Below are 19,571 nucleotides of genomic sequence, written 5' to 3'. Positions count from 1 at the left end.
TTGGCTGTACCATTGACTTGCTCTGTGACTAGGCCAAGTCACTTCACTTCCCCCTGTCTCCCCTGCACAGTGCGTAAGACGGAGAAGGTAACATTTCCCAGTCAGGCAGTAGAGGTCGTTAGGATTAAATTGGGTCATGCTTGCAAAGCACTGCAGAAAGGCACCATACTAAGTATTACTATGATTACCAGGTCAACAATCTATGGACTAAGATGGGTTTGCACAACACACAAATTAGAATGGCTCCCTATGAGGCATTCCACTCTATTGGGTTAAAATCCACATTTTAAAAAACGCCTCCATCCAGATTTGCTCAGCAGACCGGAAGACCTCAGTAGGGGGCCTTTGATTGAAAAATTGGTGCTTTACAACCTTCCATAAATGGTCTTTTGGGTTTGGGGCTTTTTTAAAAACTCCCATTAAAAGGACACAGTCTCACCTCAGTCATCACTTACCTTTACATTCTAGCCAGGGAAGTGACCTCATGGGGGTCCCCCATTTATTCCTTCTCCATCTTTTCTCATAGCAGCTCAGTTCACAAGCCAAAAGATATTTTTCTAGTTGGCCAGGCAGCTCTTCGAATCGAACCTGTGGGGTCTGAATTGGTAGCCGGGAGTCTTTCTGCCTCTCACCTCATCAGCAGTAATAAAGATCCTTCAGTCAGAACTTAGCTGAGGAGGTGCCAGGCAGAATGGACTCCAGTTTGCTTACCAGGAGCTGGGGCGGCTATCACAGAGCCAGTGGGGTGAAGCGCTCTTTCAGGCAGGTCCTGGTGGCAGAAGTGACTCAAACTCACAGGGAACAGTTGGGGAGTACGGAGGGGCCAGTTTTACGTTACTTGTCAGAGAAGACCCACATTTTTATGAGAGTGGGTGTGAATTTAAGGTGATGCCCACAGCCCTGGAGACCCAAATCCTCTGTGTATCGGCAGAACAAGGCGAGATGCCCACTGTGAGCTGATCAGCGTGTCTCAGTCCTGACCAGCAGGCCAAGCAGAGCTGTGTCCATAGCCCATTGATGCCTTGGCCGCTCTGCTAAGATGGCCAAGGAGGGGCCAGTTAGCATCAATGTCACAGAGCCTTGCCCACATGCAGGACTGGATTTAGGGGCAGGTGACTGCCTGGGGTGCCAGGCTTTGGGGGGCTCTGGGTGCTGTTTTTGTTGTTAGCAACAAAAGGGAAAATAAAATGTTGGAAATAACATGTTTTCAGTATTGATGATAGTGCATTTCAGTTCTTCTTAACATTGAAAAGTTTCTATAAGCTTAGAGGAAATGAATTTTCTTTTAATTTGCTTATATATGGCACAAATAAATACCCATTTACAGATCTTGGTGTGCGAATTTATCCTCTTATATGACAGCTAAATCATGCATGCAAAGTCATGAAATGGACTACAAATGCCATAAAAAAAATAAGGTATTCAAAAGTTTAACAAATGGGGGGGCCACCATTTGGGCTTGCCTGCATGTACCACCCACCCCAAGCACCTGCACTCACTCTCTCACGCTCGTCCCATGGCCACATACACATAGCAACCGCACTCGCTTGTTCCCAAGCACCTTCCCTCTCTCATTGTGATCCTGGACTCTGGTGGAGGTCATATGTAGGATTTTAAGTCTACCATGAGGCTAACTGGACCAGACAGCTGTAAACATTTGGTGGTCTCCACTCTCGGGTACTAGAGGGACTCTGACCCTGCCATCTCTGCATCCCACTTAGCCCAGGGCACCCGAGAGGACAGCTAAGCCAGGCAGTAGCATTCCTTAAAAGCAGAAGAGTTTGATGTTCCTTGAAGGATAGCATCCCCCCTGCTGGGTCTCCATGGCAACGGCCATTCAGTCTAATTCCTGCCTCCTCTTTTCCCTTGCTCCACTGAGCATTCATCTGCAATAATTCACATCAGCAGTCCCCAAGCCCAGCACGGGGGTTGGGAAAAGAGCCCCACACAGCCTAGCCAGTGCGTAAGTCGTGTCTTGACAAGGAAAACAACTCCATTTTCCACTTTGGACTTTAAAAGCCTTTTTAAAATAACTTCAGTCCAAGAGGGCTGTCAGTTTCTGTTCCTCTTCCCACAAATTTACATGCCCATGGGCTTAATTCAACCCTTTGGAGACTGGGGCCATGCAAACATGTCCCTCTTAACCCGTCCGTCGTCAAAGAATTGCTTGCCTTTTCAGGGGGAATGTTTTCTTGTACAGCTTGCTCGGGGGTGCTGAGCACTGGAAACTCTCATTGATTTCCCTGAGAGGTGGGGATGCTCAGTGCAGGATCAGATCAATGTTGTCTGTTTCATTTTTGGAGGAGCGGTAGCTAAGCAAAGGCAGCCCTGGTTCCATCACACGCTCATGTCCCTTCTACAACACCCAGGCGCTTCGTGGAGGTTGGTGGCCTTGGAGACTGGTGAGGCTACATTGACACGAAGGTGTGTTCGGACTTGGCATCCGGCACCAGGAAAGTGTCATGCCCTGTCAAGGCTCCAGGCAGGGTGGTCTGTGCAGTCAGCCTCCAGAGAGCTCCCCAATGCTGTGGGCAAAGCAGACATTCAGCTAGTTTGAACTGGGGGTTAATTCGATTCGCTGACAGTGTCCTACTGGCCCACCCCCTTCCCCTTGATCTTCACCTTCAGGACAGCACCAGGGCATCTGAAGACAAGCTTAACCACAAGCCAAGGGAAGGTGAAAAAAACCAAGAGTAGGGAGCAAGTGGCCTTCTATACAATCATGTGTAGGCCATGCTATGCCCAGCTGCTCCATGCCAACAAGTCTCTGAGGCCACGTGCAGTCCCATCGCTCTGCATGAGCACCGGGATTTGCCAGCATAGAGCAGCTCGCAGGACGCTTGCAGGAGCGGATGTATATTATTTAAGAACTCTTTGTCCAACCCTCGAACTCAAGCCCCAAACCTTAGAAACATCCAGTTCACTTATGATTTAAAAACGATTTCCCCCCCCCCTCCTTTTGCACTGCCCAGTTCCAAAAGGGAATCACGAATGGCACAAATCGCATAGGCAGGAGCTTCCTTGGACAATGACTGGCTCTGAACCAAGCGGTTTGGATCGTTCATATATCAGCCAAATGTCTGGGCGTTAATCTAAACCTTGGTTCACCCATCATTGCCCAAGACAAAAGGGCCAAATTCCCCCATGACCGAAATCAACGTGAAATCAACGCAGGGACTTTGGCCAGGCTCAACGAGTCAGCAATCCCCTGATATAGAGCAGACAAGCTGCGTGACAGAACCATGGCAGGACCACCATGGTAGGGGCCAGCAAAGGTCTTGGAGTCCTTTGAACAGAAGAAATTCTGCACCTTTGACAGTTGTCGATTGCTTGGGACCCTTCACAGCTGTTTCAAGCACCTCTTGGGGAATGAAGGCCGGCCCATGTGGGGTCGTCTTGCCTTAAACTATAGCTTGTACAGAGAATAAAATCTGCCTAACAGCAGAGAGCAGCTGGCTCATGATACATGCTGGCGGGGTGTGGTGATGCGGACATGGCCATGCCACTGCTTGGCACTGGACATGACCAGATCTGATTCCAAGGTCACACTTCAAATGAATTGGTTTTCTTCCTTCCACCCCCCTGCACTGACGAGGGGCCGCCGAGAAGAGGAAAGGGATTGCAATATTCTGTAGCTGTGGGTAGCGGGGGGACTGACCGGCTTTTCCCTCTAGTTGATGGACAGGGGTCAGTGTCAGAGAAACCATCACGACACTTGGCACTGATTGGCCCCTGGGTGGCTGGCTCAGCAAAAGGCCCACAGGCTGAGTTGGCACCGAGACTGAACTAGCTACACATTTTGAATGGGCCCAACCCCGTGGCGTCATGATGGCGCCTCTTTCCTACCTCCCATTGCTGTCCTTCCTGGGCAGGGCTGCAGCACGTTGGCGCAGGAAGCTTGCCATGCAAACCTGTGTCATTCTGTAGCTGAAAAGTGGATTTCAGTCTTCAGCGTTCACCCTGTGAGGCCTTTAGTACTGAGGTCACATAGACGGGCACCTTTCACCGGCACTTAATTTATAACACATACAGCGCCAAAGAAACAGAGCTCACTTCTGAGTGGAGGGCAGCAACTAACAGACAAATCGCATGGGCAGGTGGGAAATCTGGGCCAAGGGCTCCAAAATAAACCCCTACACTGAGGAAAAGAGGGAGGCTTGGTAGCTGACGCAGAGCAGACAGGATGGCAGTGTCTTACGGTCTCGTCCAAAGGACCCATAGAGAGTAAACTGCATGGCCCTCTTCTGATCTATTCTGGAAGGGCAGAATGGCCCCTGCTGGGACTTGAATGGTTCTGGAGTCTGGTATTTCAGCTCAGAGGTTTTGAGCACTCAGCCTTCCCTCTCTGCTTCTGGCATTGCTGCTGAAAACCCCAAATGTCAGTGTCTTCTTGTTCTTTACACTCCCCAGTGACATAAATAACGCCAAGCCCTGGCTAAACTTCTGAGCTTGGCTTCCCTGGAGGTAATAAAGAAGCAGGAACTTTGATCCATGCTCTGGCTAGGCACATGCTTAGCTCTGCAAGTTGGGGCACATGCCGAGGACCGGCCATTGACAGGGTGTCTAAAGCACAACTGCTTGGCTGAATCCAGTTCTCCCACATTGCGCAAAGCACACCGCCATGCAAGGAACCAGTTGTGCGGGTGTGTCAGTGCAGAGCGCAGCCCGCGGTGCTGGCGTGGATCCTTTCCCAGCTGCATGCCCTCTGCCATGTGATACCACGCGCCTGCCTAGGTTTAATTCCCAAGCACAAACAATGGAAGGAGATTGCAGAGGAGACCAACAGCTGATCCTAATGGAGCCCTCACCTTCATGTCTTTATGTTTCGGAGGCAGCTGGCCAAAGAAAGTAGGGGCAATGTCTCCTCTGGGCAGCTTGCGCCCTCTCCCCCAAAGCAGCGTAGCTATTACCCTCCTTCCCCGGAGAGACAGCTGAGCACTGAGGCTGCAGTGAGGCTCCCTTCCCAGGGGCCAGGCCTGCTGCTACCCCTGCAGATTGGGTGCAGAGACAACACCCAAGTGTTACAGGGGAGCCTGTGGGATTTGTGGGCTCATCCCTGTTTTGTGGGAGTGGCTCGTTTTCCCTTCTCTCATTATCACATTTCAATGATCAGCTCTTTTTTGGGGCAAGGCCTCTCTCTCTGTTGTTTCTAGAGCGCCGAGCTCAGCGGGGTCCTGGTCCATGACTGGGGTGCCTAGGTGCTACCATAATACCCCTAATAGCACTGAAACATACAGCACCTTGCACAACAGCTGCATACTCGATGACTGGGGTGACCAGCCACAACTGCAGTGCAAAGGTTGAATGGTGCCTGTTTATCCAGAAGGCTCGTGTGCAGACCTGGCTGAAATTTCATTCAAAATGCTTTTTTATCCCACAGCTTTGTGGTGGGAACGGATGCTTCCGTCTTTCACGAGGGTTTTTGTGTTTTTGGAAAACTGACAGTAGAAAAAAAAAAAATCAGGTTGGGGTTAATGAAAACTTTCCAACTTGTTATTACCGAGAATAACTGCCTGCTTTACATGGACAGATTACTGTCTTCTTTGGTGGCTTCTCCATTCCTGGAGGTTTGCAACCATGGCAGCCCATTCTGCAGGCTCCTCTGCTAATCTCTTGGTGGATGAATAGGCCTTTACATCCACCCAGGATACCACTTCAGCCGTCCAGCATCGTTTTCTGCCTCATGTTCTTCTGCCATCAGCTTTTCCTTCCAGTGCCCAATAACATGCATTTCCCACTCACCCTCTTAAAAAGTGCCCCACCACGCAAACTGAATCTTTCTTTTTCACAAAATCTCCAACTTGTGTTTACTGAGTTCCAACCCATGTTTTGCTCCACAGTTTATTCCAAAAAGATATGAAGAGCCATTTTATCAAGGCTTAGTTTAGAGTTTCAAACCCTACCCGTGTATAGTCGACATACATCGGAAGGCAGCTAACCGATCAGCATATGCCATTGCTTAAATAAGAAAGGTAGGATTAAAGCCAACTTTAAAGGTTTCATCTTTAACTCTCTTAAAAAAAAAACCTAACAAAAAACAAGCAGCACATTGTCATGCAGTGTTAACACTTGAGAAAGCCACATTGCACCATGTTCTTCAAGCTCAGTGCAGGTAGCTTTGAGCCTTCCCAACACCCCTTAAAATCAAACAGCTTTAAGGGCAACATCCAGCCTGCAGCATGTTCTGCCTCCTGTAGCCAGGTGTTTTGGGTGATCAAGCACAGATGCCTTTCAAAACACAAGGTGGCTTTTTGCTTTGACAATAGAAGGAACCTTCTGGAGCCCAAGACCCAAGTAATCAGGACCATTGGTTAGCAAGTAAATGAGCATCTTTCATTTACTCAGTCTGAACTGGTTTCAGTGTAACAGCAAATGCTGTTCTCACCCGCCCCACTGCAACTACAGCATCTGTTGCTGGAATCCCATTCTCTGAGGTGGCCTAGGCTGGGTTAGTACTGGAGTGGGAGACACGGAAAATTCAAGATGCCGGAGAACCCATTTGCAATTCAGTTGCATACTTACATTGTAAGTCCCTTGGGGCAGGGACTGTTTTTGTCCTGTGTTTGTACAGCTCCTAGCACCAGGCACTCCTGGGCTATGGTAACACAAATAATAAAAAATGCGGCTCTCAAGTCCAAGTCCGTCCTGAGGCCGTGCTGCAGCTTGGGGATGGGAGCCGCTGCCGCTGCAGTCGGTTTCTTGGGTGACAAGACAAACACAGTCTGACCCCTTGTCATCACTAAAGATCCCATGCCAATTATTGCAAGAATTCTGGCATCCAACCCAAATACCCCTCCTTGCTTGCCTCAATCCCCTTCTCATTTCTAGCATTGTTTTTCCACTTCCTGCCCTGGAACACGTGTAGTTGTGTTGCTACCTGCCAACAGTGGCGACACGTTCCACTCCAGAACTAGGTGCACTTTGGTAGCAGGTGAGGAGAGCCTTCAGTTTGCCTGATGTCACGGGATTCATCAGACCAAAAGGCACCATAACATAAGGTGTTAAGGCAAAAGCTTTGTTCAACTATGCATGTGAATTGTGTGAGCCTGGTTTACAAACGTGCAAGGAGGGTGTGTTATGCCAGGGAACGTGATCCAATGATGCACAGCCACTCCTGTCTTATACAAGAGCAGCCCATTCTCCTGGGAGATGGTGTTAATAATATACTTAGGCATGCTACTCTGTTAGCAGTTTACACTTTGTCTCTCCCCTCAGCCTTCTAGAGATGTGCCAGGTGCTGTATCATCTAGTTAGATATGTACTGGTGAAAGAGATGCTACGAGCTGTGGGACTGGTCTCAGCTTACTCTGCAGTCGACAGTACCAACTAGCTAGGTTAACTGCGTTGTACACAAGTATTCTCCTTGTTTTACAGATGGAGAAACTGAGACACAAAGAGAGTGGACTTGTCCCACAGCCAGGGGTGTGAGAACTGAAATTAGAAACCAGGAGTTTGGGCTCTCAGTCCTACACCCAAAATATGCACGGCAATTTATCTACCTCCCAGGAGAGGCTGCGAGTCTTAGTTAAGGGAGTTCACATTGACCTGACAGGCCCTAGAGAAGCACAAAGCATTAGTGCTGCAGGACCAACCAGGTATTAACGGAGGGGCGGCCAGGGGAAGTGTATTTCCACCGTTGAGCATTTATCAACAAAGATCACATTCGTCTGGAAACTTCTCTGGTTAAAACCTTTTAATAACATTAATTTTTTCCTCCTGGAAGTTTATCAGACTTTTACACAGGCGTGAAATGTTTTACTTTAAAAAACAAAAAAGGCAGAAATAAAAAAAGAAATAAAATTCACACATTTTGGGAAGTGCCTCAAACCGAGCATCAAGAGGAATACACGGGTCCTTTCCTAGCCAGCAGTTCTGACTCCTGATTCCCAGTCCAAGCGACTGCTGGCTTAGGTTCCTTGCTGGAGCTGGGCAAGTGAGGCAAAGATTTGGAGTGGCTGCCTGGATGCTGGCTAAGCACGTAGCTCCTTGCTGCCATGGCCCCGGGCAGACTCTGGCATCTTGGGGGGTCTCCCGTACCTGGAGGTTGCTTGGGATGGCAGAAGGCGGGCGAGCTCTTGTCGGGAGTGACGGAGGTGGAGCGGAAGAAGGGCGCAGGGGCCATCAGGTTGTTGTGGAGGAAGAGAATGACCCCGCAAGCGTTTGGTCCAAGCAGGGCCTGGCTGAAAGCAGCATTCAAGTGCCCTAGGTTCGCAAGCTCCAGTGGCGGGTTGCAGATGGGTGAGGTGTGCATCCAGGTCAAGTTCATGGCAGACCAGTCGGCCAGAAAGCAGGCCTGCTCCCTCCACACCATGTCAGCTTTGCCATTGGCTGCGGCCGGGTCCGTGAGGTGCAGCTTCTCCACAGCGGGGTTTTGGGCAGAGTCTTCGCTGGGCACTCCGGGCTTTCCTTCGTAGCCGTCCACTGCTGAAGGCTTGAGGTGGGACTGCTGGAGGAGAAGGGAGAAAGGGGGCACCTCAGGCTGAGAGTGCATTGACTTGCAAGAGCCTTGGGTGCTACAGCAATACGGCTGACCTGCTGGAGCTCCCCGCAAGGCCAAAAGATGTGGCAAGAGCACGTGAGGAGGAGCCCACAGCTTCCATGGGACGACCAGACAGACCTCTCAGCAACACATGGCCCTCATGAACACCAGGCAAGCCCCTTTAGGACCCACTTCACCCTTGTCCCCAGTGCAGCATGTGCCTCAGAAGTTCCTCCCCCCAGCCAGCATCCCGCCTGCCGCAGACCCAGCTCCATCCCCATTCTGCTGGGCCGAAGCTTTTACATGCTGCAGTTCTACTAGCAATTCCCACCTCTCTCCCAATGGCCAGTACCTCCAATCCTGCCAAACAGCACATCGCTTGGACAAGAACAGGCCTAGCGGAGCCTCATCTGTGGCCTTTAATCCATATACAGATGGAAGGGATTGAATAGTCCAGTTACCCAACAAGGAAGGCCCCTTACCTTCGCCAGCTTGCGTGCATGCTCTGCTGGATTGGAATCAGGACCGGAACTGTTCAAGGCGACATGAGGGAACCAAACTTTCAGCATCATTTCTACCTGTAGCAGGGTGCCCAGGTATCGCTCCCTGAAAGATAAGAAAAGAAACAGGGGGTTCCTCTCAAGCCAGGAGAGATCGTTGTGCAGTTTTACCCTGCTGAGCCCAGACAGATCGGTCAGAACCTGGTGCTTTGCACGGGTATCTCACAATTAACGTGAGAAAGAACAGACAGTCAGGATCCTGCAGCGAGCAGACTGCCCTGTTATTCCGTACGGCTGCCTCTTTTTCAGAGACGCCTCCAAAACAGGCCAAGTTCCCCCAACAAAAAGATGGGCCTCAACGTTTAAGATCTGGGCTTTGAATTTCAAGTTACAGAATAGGAGAAATTCAGTACTTTGACGCCTCCTTCTCCTTTGCCCAAAAGGAACGTCTCCCTCCCTCCCCAGGGTTTCCCTCTGCCACAGGATTAGAGATTTCATGAAGAAAAGGGACGAGGGTAGCAAGTGATTTGCGGTTTCAACGTGTGCCAGGACTTGGCTCAGTTCGAAAGCCCAGAGGCATTTCCTAGGCTGTGTGCAACAATGCAGTCCAGCGCTACCAGTCATGAGTGATTGCTACCAGTGGGGGAATCAACCACCAGGAGTAGCAGCAGAGAGATATTGCCAGGAAGACATCCAAGGCAGACCTCAGCCCCGGGGTCTTTAACCTGGGGCGCCTGCGGGTCAAACTGCAAGCCACCTGGGGCACTCAATGAAACAGCACAGGAGTTCAGCAGGAAGTTTTCTGACGCTAGAAACACTGGACAGAGTCTGTGCACTGTCTGGCTCTCCCTCCCACAGCCAGTCACACATCAACCTTTGCTGAGCTCTTATAATGATTTTGCAGAGGAGACTCTTACCCCATTTCTGGCTTTTGCAGGACTCCAACTATTCTCTGAATCCTGTCCATGGCCACGCTCCGCTGGAAGCTGCTTAACCCTGCGGGGGAGAAACAGAACAAGGCCCAGCTATTAATTTACAGAAAAACCGATCCAACTTTACTGTGCTAGGGCGCCTGGAGAGAAGGCAGTCACTTGGGAAGCCAGGGCCAGGCTGATTCAGCCTCCACACTGCTCAGACTCTGATTACCCAGGGGAGATTATAGAGAGATCATGCCAATTACATGCAGCCTGGACAGACGCGAGAACCTAGCCCTCAGATTAGCTGAAAGAAAAGGCCAGCACAATGCGGGGGAGTTGAGACATTGTCATGTCACTGCTCTCCCACTGCAGATATAGTGAATTGCAGCCTCTGCTTCTTGCAGCAGAGGCTGTTGTACTAGGAGAAGTCACCCTCGGAAAGCAACCAGCATGGAAAAGGTTTGTATGCTGCAGAACCAGGTGCCCCCGGGGCTCTATGAGCACCACGTGATGACTTTCTGCAGGGCAGGTATGACACCACACCAGCTGCCTTCTTGCACGTTATCCCGAGCCATAATCATTTCTTCACAGCCAAGAGTGGGCGTGACATAAGCAGGCAGCACAACACGTGTCCGGCTGATGGAAACTCGCACGCACGGAGACACGTGTAAACAGCCCGCTGAGAGAGAAAGGAGAGCAGGCTCCCAGCGCTGAGCAGGAGCTTCAGTGAAAGCCTGCTCTTTCATATTTCCAACAGCGTGTTATTAGGGCAGGAAAGCAGCGATACAAAGAGCAAGCAGTGCCCTGGGAATTTCTCAGCTCACGCTGCGATCAATGCAGCTTACAATGGCCTTCTTTAGTAGGCAATTTAGCACAGTCAACCCAAGAGCAGAAATTAAGATGAGGGCTCAGGAGAGTGCTATAAACAGAAAGAAGGAATTCAGGGAGGAAGATCTTGTAAGGGGAATAAGCTAGTGCTAACGGACTACACATTAGACCACATCTGGCCCTTCAATTATTTTCGGAGGCAGAGGAATAAGGGGAAAACAATGAGTGTTGGGTATCTAACACACTAGTCTCTTAAGTACTGAGCAATGGTAAAGCACCCGTATCTAGTATCCTTGAACGTATAGGATCTCAGAGCTGCGACACCCATTAGATCCTCAAATCCATTCCCATTCCAGGGCAGGGCAGCCGCCTGCTAGCAGATGTGTTTACATATTAATCTGATTACAACAGGTGATTGAGCTATAGCGCCAAGATGATGAAATAACCCCACGCTGGGAAAAAGAAATCAGAGGGATTGGGCCAGATCCTCAGCACAGATCTGCTGACTTCAGCGGAGCAACACTGATTTATACCAGCGGGGGATCTGGCCCATTCTCTCAACAGCATTCAGGCTGAAAGATCCTTACCACTTACAGAGCACTTTACAAGCGTTAATGAATCCATAATGAAGGGCCAGATTCTGATCTCAATCCCATCAACGAAGAGTAAATTCATGGAAGTCAAAGGAGTTATCGCAGCGTAACAGAGCTCAGAATCTGGTCCTGGGACAAGGCATCTTTAGCACTGGGTACACTCTTATAGAGAATGAGAAATTCTGCAGTCCAACACATGCACGTTATAGGAGGCAGCAGTTCTCTTCCTCTCCATGGTGATTACAGGTCCTTAATCTATATGCGCAGGGAAGCATGGAAAACGAATGAGAGATGCCACCGCTTTCCTCGGGGATGGGATCTCAGAACCAGACTGCCAAGTGCACAGCGCCACAACTGGAGCCAGATCACCCAACGTGCTCAGCTCCCAATGTGACACTTATGGCTGGGTTTTCAGCACCCAACTTGCCCAGCTCTTACAACCCCCCCGCCCCCTCCGGCCTCTCACTGTGGCACTGGGATGGGAGCAGTTTGAGCCCTTTGGGGTTTTCTGTTCTGTCTCTAAAGTGGCAACTGCAGCGTGGGCAGCTCTAATTGCCAAACCCATCCCCCTCCCCGGCCAGAGGATCATACCCGTGCCTGCCACTCCTTCCTTTGCTCCCAACCCAGCCCCGTCCTGAGGCCGTTTATGTCTCCGTGCAGACAAGCGCTGGGTAAAGCTGTCTGCCCTGCTCCTTTTGGGGCCCTGGAAGGAACAAAGGGCTCATTTAAAGAGGCCGAGATTAAGAAGAAAAGGAGGTGAGGAAAAAAAACAAACCCTGCACCAGCCACACAAAGAGCTCACACAGGGGAAACCATGCAGCGGGTGACTCCCGGCGCCAGGCAGTGGCTGTTTCTCACTGGTCCCCAATTCTCCCACTCTCTGAATGTCACTCCAGCAAGAAGCCCGGAGATGGCCACTGGCCTCTGATTTAGGGATCAAAACCGGGAGAGAAGGGAAATAATTCCCTGTGGTTCAATAGCCGCGTGGCGGCATCAGACGCTCTGGGGAGGGACAAGCGCGAGGAACAGCACTTACCTTGTTCGTAGCGACCTTTCTTCAGCCCATTCAGAAGCTCCGCGAGAGGCCTGATGAAGCCCTGGAGTTCCCGGCACTGCAGAGGAGGAGCACAGAAAGTGAGCCAGCCTGCCAGGGACGATCCCCCTTCTGGGCTTCCCCCAACCCCCCTCCCCCCCCGCACGCACCTCTCCCTGGCACGTCCCTGGGGCTAGATTTGCACCTGACGCAGGACCCCTGTGCAGCTGTGTGGGGTGTGAATACAACGAGGTGGGCTCTAAAGCACTCACTTTAAACCCCAGTAATGCACTTATTACATCTTAGTTCATGACCCTCCTCAGACTGTAAGCTTTTGGGAGCAGAGACAGTCTTTGTTCTGAGTCCGTACAGCTCCTAGCACCAGAGTCTGGTCCATGACTGGGGCTCTTACACGTTGCTGCAGTATGAATACTTAACACCACTAACCCTGAAGAGCTCATGTTGCTAATGCAAGTGACTGCAAGAATTCCAATTCCCATCCTTTCACTATTATGATGAAGCTGACCACCCGTTTTCCTTCCCAATCCTAGTCCTTCTCCACTGCCCTCAATTTTTTCCAGTCTATAGGGTACCCAGCTCACATCTGAGTCTGCACTGGCCGTGGCACATGGGAAACTGAGGCACGGCCACCCTGACACTAATAACACAGACGGACAGATGTCCAGCAGGCTCACACCACGTATTCCACCCAGCAGCTTCAGCGTCTACAGGGCCTTCACTATTTGGTGCAATCAAAGGTGCAAAGAGGGCAGGGCTTTGCCAATGGCATTGGCGCATCAAGCTGGCTTGTAAGGAATCCCAGCCTGGATCAGGGCTCATGTCCCATTTGATTGCATGCTTCACCCCTTTCCAAGTAACTCCCTCCCTGCTGACACCCGCTTCCCCCAGATATTCTCATGGAACTCACCTTCTGGGCAAACAGCCGGTCACCGTCGGTCAAGGGCAACGTCGCAGCTTCCCTCATCTCTGTTTCCCTGTTCCTCTGCCGTTTTAACCCGTGGACAGCGGGCTTTTCAGCATACTCGGGGTATTCCCTCTCCCCCGCGGGACGGATCAGACGCTTCCGTCCGCTCTCCACCCTCTTCTGGCTCAGAATCCTCCCGGCCAGGCTGCCATCCCCGTCCATCAAGCATGCGCAGGCAGAGGGGTATCTGCCTTCCAAAGCCCCGGAAAACCGGCCGCACTGACTCGACGGCCGTTGTCTAGCAGAGCTCTGCGAAGTGGGTTTCACTGTCCTGTGTTTGCAGTCCCGACCCGGCAGGCTGGGGCTAGTCCATGCCGACTTGGGAGAAAAGAGATTCCTTTCCCCTCCGGAGCGGGCGTCTCTCTCGTGGCTCAAACCGCCTGCCTCTTTTTCCACCTCGCTCTCGCTGTCCGACAGGAAGACACCGAAGTCGTAACACTTGTCCTCTTCGTCGCTGGCGGCACTGTCGACCGAATACAGAGACTCGCAGGACGACACGCTGTTGGGGGACTCCATGACTGCGGGAACCTGTCAGGGACCAAAAACGGGCAAACAAATGAAGAAGCTGCCAGTAACAGCAACAAAAGATGCCTTTGAGATCTTACCGTTTGCCTCCCTGGCATCCCCAGACCCTACAGGCCAGCATCTCTTAGCACTGCTGCTGAGCCAAGTTTACAGAAGGAGGCTTTGGAATAATGTCCTCTGGGACAGCTAAAAATCAAGCTCTCCGCTGGTTTACTGGGGGGAGGTGGCTGAAAACAAAGGAGTAAAGACAAAGGGAGCCAAACAGACCCTGTGCAGGTGCAGTTCCTGGATAAAGCTTGCCAGCAGAAGCTGGTCCAGATGCGACCAATCTGTTCCCATCAGGGGCTGCACCCGGACAAGGCACCCACTAGGTTTCATTGTCAGGGGCAGCCAGAAGGGTCCACAGAGCAGCCCTGCAGCGGGCGGGTGCACAAGTCAGCTCCCAGACACTTGATGGGAGCGTGAGGTGGAGTGACATGCACGGAGCCTGGACTAGTGAGGGGGGGAGGGTGCAAAGTTCACAACAGGCTTCCCTGGCCACCATCGGTGGCATTACTCCATGCAGAAGCATTACAGGATATGGACAACAAAAAGATCCTAGCAACCTCATTGCCACGGACACAGGCAGTTTCAAAATCAGTTGGGAAAAAGCTACATTTCCTGCCTGGTTTTACAGCACAGTCTGCTAAATATTAAGAAGAGGGAACACAATTCTTATGTGTATTAAGGCAGCAGTAGGAACCTTATTCAGGGACCAGGACCTTCCCCCTTGGAGGAGGGAGAGGGTTTGCTTCCACTCGGACAAACTGAAACATATAACTTGGTGTTTCATTTTCTGGTTCATGTGTACAGGTTCTGTAAGGTTTGGGTTCCAAACACAAGAGGGGAAAGGTTTCAAACAAAACAAAACCTGGCATTAAACACTGTCTCTGATCAGTCTTAGTTTCTTAGTAATATCTCTTTTCTGCAGAACCAAATCGACCCGTTAAACCACTTCTGTGGTGCATCGAGAAAACGTTTACTCAGCGAAAATGTTAGCAACCCTAGGGTACAAAAGTGACCACTAACAATGTAACACTAGAGTGATATTAGTCTGTGTCCTTTCGACTTGGACTGCTCCTAAGTCAATATACTAAACGCAAGTGCCCACCAGACAGGAAACGAGTGAATTTTAAAAAGTCAGAGAATCTTGCAGCTGTTCAATGCAAGAGTTAAACCTGGCCCTCGAAGGTAAAATAAGCAGAGGACAAACAACACGTCTACATGATAAAAGGTTTCTCTAATACACTAGGGATAAGAGCAGGCTGTGTCAGTCTGATTCCAAACGGACTGTCTGGCTGACTCAATGCAGTCAGCACCTGCAGTCTCTGTAACAGCACTGGCCCCAGCTACTGGGCGACACAGGATCGATCATAAACTTAGGGAAGGCAGGGCTCCAGCCTTCCCACGCTCCCCATCGCTACAGGCAGACAAAAATCTGTAACCCCTTCCTCCGTGGAGAGGCAGACAAAGATGAGAAGCTTCTAAGCATTATGCTCCTGGCCTGTTTTATACAGATGCCAACTGCCAACCCAGAGCAGCTACCCTGCTGCCAGCCAAACGGCTGGAGAGAAATCAACAATCTCCAAGTGAGAAATGTGGCATTTCACCTGTAAATTGGCCAACAGAATGGCAGGCAGGGAGAAGTCTTGGAGAGGCTGTTTCTAAGGGCATGCTTCACGGAGCCAATGTCATAAAACAGTCAAGTGGCTTCCACCCCCAAAGATCCCAAGCCACCCACAAGATACATAGCATCGCTAAGATCCCTGCAATCCTGCACCCACTTCCTAGGCACACGCACGCACGCGCACACACACACACACATGATTTTTGGTATACACACGTCTTGTTGGTTTTTTATGTCTAGTCCAATGCACCTATACAGGTAGCCCTCCGGGACTCAATAAACGGATGAAGGACCGTGTCCACCTTGCTGGGAATTCAATCTGCCTGGGTGTTTCCTGGTCTGGTGCTGGGCTCTCTCTGCAGCGGCACAGGCAAAGGGAGAGGTTTCCAAGCACAGCAGGTGTTTTATCCAAGAAGGCTGGGGAGTGACGGGGCAAGTTAACCTACAAGCTGCCATCAACTGTTTTTACGGTTCAGAGTGACTTGGCGGTGACTCAGTGGAGAAGTGGGGGTCCCACTCTCTTTGCTACAGAACATTCCCTTCTCCCTATACCCCGTGTCTCTTCCTGAAGTAATCAACCCCCTGGTGCCATGCGCCAGCCTCAGCCGCATCCCTGCTTCGACAAAACCAGTTACATTGGTCTTACAAGACCCATCACCCCTCTAATATCAGGGGGTAGCTGTGTTAGACTAACTTCAGAGCCAGCAACATCCTCCAGTCTCTTTGCTAAAGAAACCAACCCGCTACTCCTGGAACTCAGTAGGAGATCTCAAGTAGGGAGTCCACACAGCAGCTCCTTCCTCCCCAGCAAACCTCCTTCCACTAAACCCGCTCAGGTTCACCACCCTGAGAATCAGAGTTGTTCCTCCTTCCCTACTGGATCCAGAGCCTAGCAAGCACCTTGCCTGCAACACATCCAGCCACCACCACACGTTGCTGACCTAGATTGAACACGCATTCGACACCAAGAGTCGTGCTGTCTGGATGGCTGCTGCAATCATGGACATGGCTGTCCCCATGCCATGCGACACAATGAGCTCTGCACGCTGGTCAAATTCTCACACACACAGCCCCTGCCTCTCCTTCTGCAAGCAGGAACACACTCTCCCTGGCCCTTCCCTCTCCAACACACACACACACACACACACACACACCAACCACACACCACACGTCACCTGTCCTCCATTGATCCCCCCATTCATACACTCTCAGCAACAGTCCTACTCCGTGTTACACCCACTCAAGTCACTGCCATTCACAGCCCCCCCCTCCCTGCCATTCAGGCACAACACAGTCTTGAGCCCTCATCAGTACCCCCCTGCACACCTAGGGCGACCAGATAGCAAATGTGAAAAATACTGGTGGTGGTCGGGGTAATAGCACTATATAAACAAAAGCCCGCAAATCTCAGGACTGTCTACTATAAAATCGGACGATCTGGTCACACATAGCCCCCTCCCTTCCACACTCAGGTCACCACGTTCCCACAGGGCAGTTAATCCCTCCACTCCACTGCTCTAGCCCACGTGCCCCAGGGTCAGGTGCTGCTCCTGAAACGTCTGGATCGCCACACACTCAAGCGGAAAAGAGAATCCTTCCAGGGGGTGCCACGGGGGGTGGGTGGGGGGAAGTCCTGATCTCCCCAAGGGCCGCCAGGTTCCTTTCACCTGAACTGGCCAGGGGTAGAGGGAGGAGCCCGATCCCTGTGCCAGTGGGTCCACAGGCTGGGCGGGAGGAGCCCGATCCCCTGATGGCAGGCGGGTCGCAGGGATAGGAGCCCGATCCCTGCATAGCAGAGCGGGTCAGGCTGGGCAGAGGGGGGAGCCCGGATCCAGCTGGTCCTGCAGGCGGGCGGGACGAATCCTGGATACCAGCTTGGTGCGAATGCTGGGGGGAGTGGGCGAGAGGAGGCCCCGATCCCTAAATGCGGCAGGTTCCAGGCTGCGGTGGGGGGGAGGAGCCCGATCCCTGATGCCGGCGGGTCCCAGGCTGGGGGTGGGGGGAAGGAGCACCGATCCTGATGCCAGGCAGGTCCTAGGCTGGGGGGTGGGGGGGAGGAGCCGCGATACCTCTGAGCCGGCGGGTCCACAGGACTGGGGGGGTGGGGAGGAGCCCGATCCTGATAGCGGCGGGTCCCCGGCTGGGGGTGGGGGGGAGGAAGCCCGTCCCTGATGCCGGCGGGTCCCAGGCTGGGTGGGGGGAGGGCCCGATCCCATGCATCACGGCGGGTCTCAAGGCTGGGGGTGTGGGGGAGGAGCCCGATCCCCTCGATGCGGCGGGTCCCAGGTCTTAGGGGTCGGGGGGGAAGGAGCCCGATCCGCTGATGCCCGGCGGGTCCCGCTGGGGGTGGGGGGAGGAGGCGGCCCGATCCCTGATGCCCGGCGGGTCCCAGCTGGGGGTGGGGAGGGAGGAGCCCGATCCCTGATGCGGCGGGTCCAGGCTGGGGGTGGGGGGGAGGCCCCGATCCCTGATGCCGCGCGGGTCCAGCTGGGGGTGGGGGGAGGAGCCCGCGATCACCATGATGCCGGGGTTCCAGGCTGGGGTGGGGGGGAGGAAGCCGGATCCTGATCGGCGGCGGTGTCCCGGCTGGGGTGGGGGGGAGGCGCCCGATCCTGGATCCGCGCGGGTCCAGGCTGGGGGTGGGGGGGAGGAGCCGACCCTGTGCCGGTGGGTCCCAGGCTGGGGTGGGAGGGGAGCCCCGATCCCTGATGCGGCGGGTCCAGGCTGGGGGTGGGGGGGAGGAGGCCCGATCCTGTGCCGCGGTACCCGATGCTGGGGGTGGGGGGAGAGCCCCGATCCCTGAATGGCCGGCGGGTCAGGCTGGGGGTGGGAGGGAGAGCCGATCCTGATGCCGGCGGGTACAGGCTGGGGGTGGGGGGGAGGGAGCGCGGATCTGATGCCGGGGGGGTCCGGGACTGGGGGGTGGGGGGGAGGGAGCCCGATCCCTGATTGCCAGGCGGGTCCCGGCTGGGGTGGGGGGGAGGAGTCCCCGATTCCTGATGCCGGCTGGATACCCGGGTGGGTGGGGGGAGGAGCCGATCCACTGATTGCGGGCGGTCCGGGCTGAGGGTGGGGGGGAGAGCCCGACCCCCTGAAGCCGGCGGGACCGGGCTGGGGGTGGGGGGGAGGAGGCCCCGATCCCTGATGCGGCGGATCCCGGGCTTGTGGGGTGCGGGGGAGGAGCCCGATCCTGATGCCGCGGCGGGTCCCGGGCTGCGGGGGTGGGGGAGAGCCGTCCTGATGCAGGCGGTCCGCTGGGCTGGGGTGGGGGGGAGGAGCGATCCCTGTGCGGCGGTCCCGGGCCACCTAGGGGTGGGGGGGAGGAGCCCGATCCCGGCCGGGGACGAACGGGGGTCCCGATCCCTGGTGTCCGCCCCCCGGGCCAGGGGTTCTCACACCGCAGCGGCTCCCAGCTCCCCGCCCGAGCCCCGGGTCCGTCCGGCCCCCTGGATCCCAGCGAGCCCCCAGCTCCTCACCTGATCTCGTTCCCAGCTCCGCTCCCTCTGCTCTGTCCCCTGGGCGGCTCCGTCTCGGCTCCACACCCAGCGCGCCCCAGACCGGAGCCCGGCGCCTGGTCCCCGCCCCCGGCTCAGTGCGGGCGCCACGCGGCCACGTGCGTCCCGGCACGTGCCTCTAGCTGGGCCCCGCCCGCCCCGCTCCCATTGGCTCCCCAAGCCCACTCAGGGGCACAGGCCGCCGCCCTAGAGCCACGCCCCGTGCCCCTTATTGGAGCTCGGCTACTCCCCCGCAGCCCAACGGCGGAGCAGCGCTGAACCGATTGGCCGGGAGGGTGGGGCTGGCTCGAGGCGACGCCCCTACATGTGGCTGCGGGAGTTAGACGCAGGGGTCTGGGGGCGGGGCAATGGAGAAGGACACGCCCCTTTGTGTTAGCTTGCAGCCTCGAAGGGGGCTTGGCGCGGGGAGTAGGGGGACGTGATAGGGGACCCATAGGGGGTAATGGGGCAGAGGAGGAGGGGTGATAGGGGACCCATAGGGGGTAATGGGGCAGAGGAGGAGGGGTGATAGGGGACCCATAGGGGGTAAT

The 19,571-nt window shown here is 53.8% G+C and overlaps 1 protein-coding gene across 2 annotated transcripts; it reads right to left on the bottom strand.

Annotated features, from left to right (window-relative positions):
- Positions 1-7,675: 7,675 nt before the first annotated feature.
- On the bottom strand, positions 7,676-19,079 carry CIART (circadian associated repressor of transcription). Of its 2 annotated transcripts, XM_032790137.1 has the most exons (7): positions 19,003-19,079; positions 15,777-15,943; positions 13,279-13,863; positions 12,354-12,429; positions 9,897-9,975; positions 8,962-9,085; positions 7,676-8,446 (listed from the first exon to the last, which is right to left on the bottom strand). In XM_032790137.1, exons 3-7 carry the CDS (start codon positions 13,849-13,851, stop codon positions 7,835-7,837), a joined length of 1,464 nt encoding a protein of 487 aa, XP_032646028.1. In that variant the 5' UTR covers positions 13,852-13,863; positions 15,777-15,943; positions 19,003-19,079; the 3' UTR covers positions 7,676-7,834. The 2 variants fall into 2 exon arrangements, with proteins under 2 accessions (XP_032646028.1, XP_032646029.1); XM_032790138.2 differs by lacking the exon at positions 15,777-15,943.
- Positions 19,080-19,571: the final 492 nt, after the last annotated feature.

The sequence above is a fragment of the Chelonoidis abingdonii genome, chromosome 11 (assembly GCF_003597395.2).
Source record: "Chelonoidis abingdonii isolate Lonesome George chromosome 11, CheloAbing_2.0, whole genome shotgun sequence".
In the NCBI taxonomy this organism is placed as follows: Eukaryota; Metazoa; Chordata; order Testudines; family Testudinidae; genus Chelonoidis; species Chelonoidis abingdonii.
The sequence above is the reverse complement of the archived record's forward strand: the minus strand, read 5'-3'. Positions and strand labels throughout refer to the sequence as shown.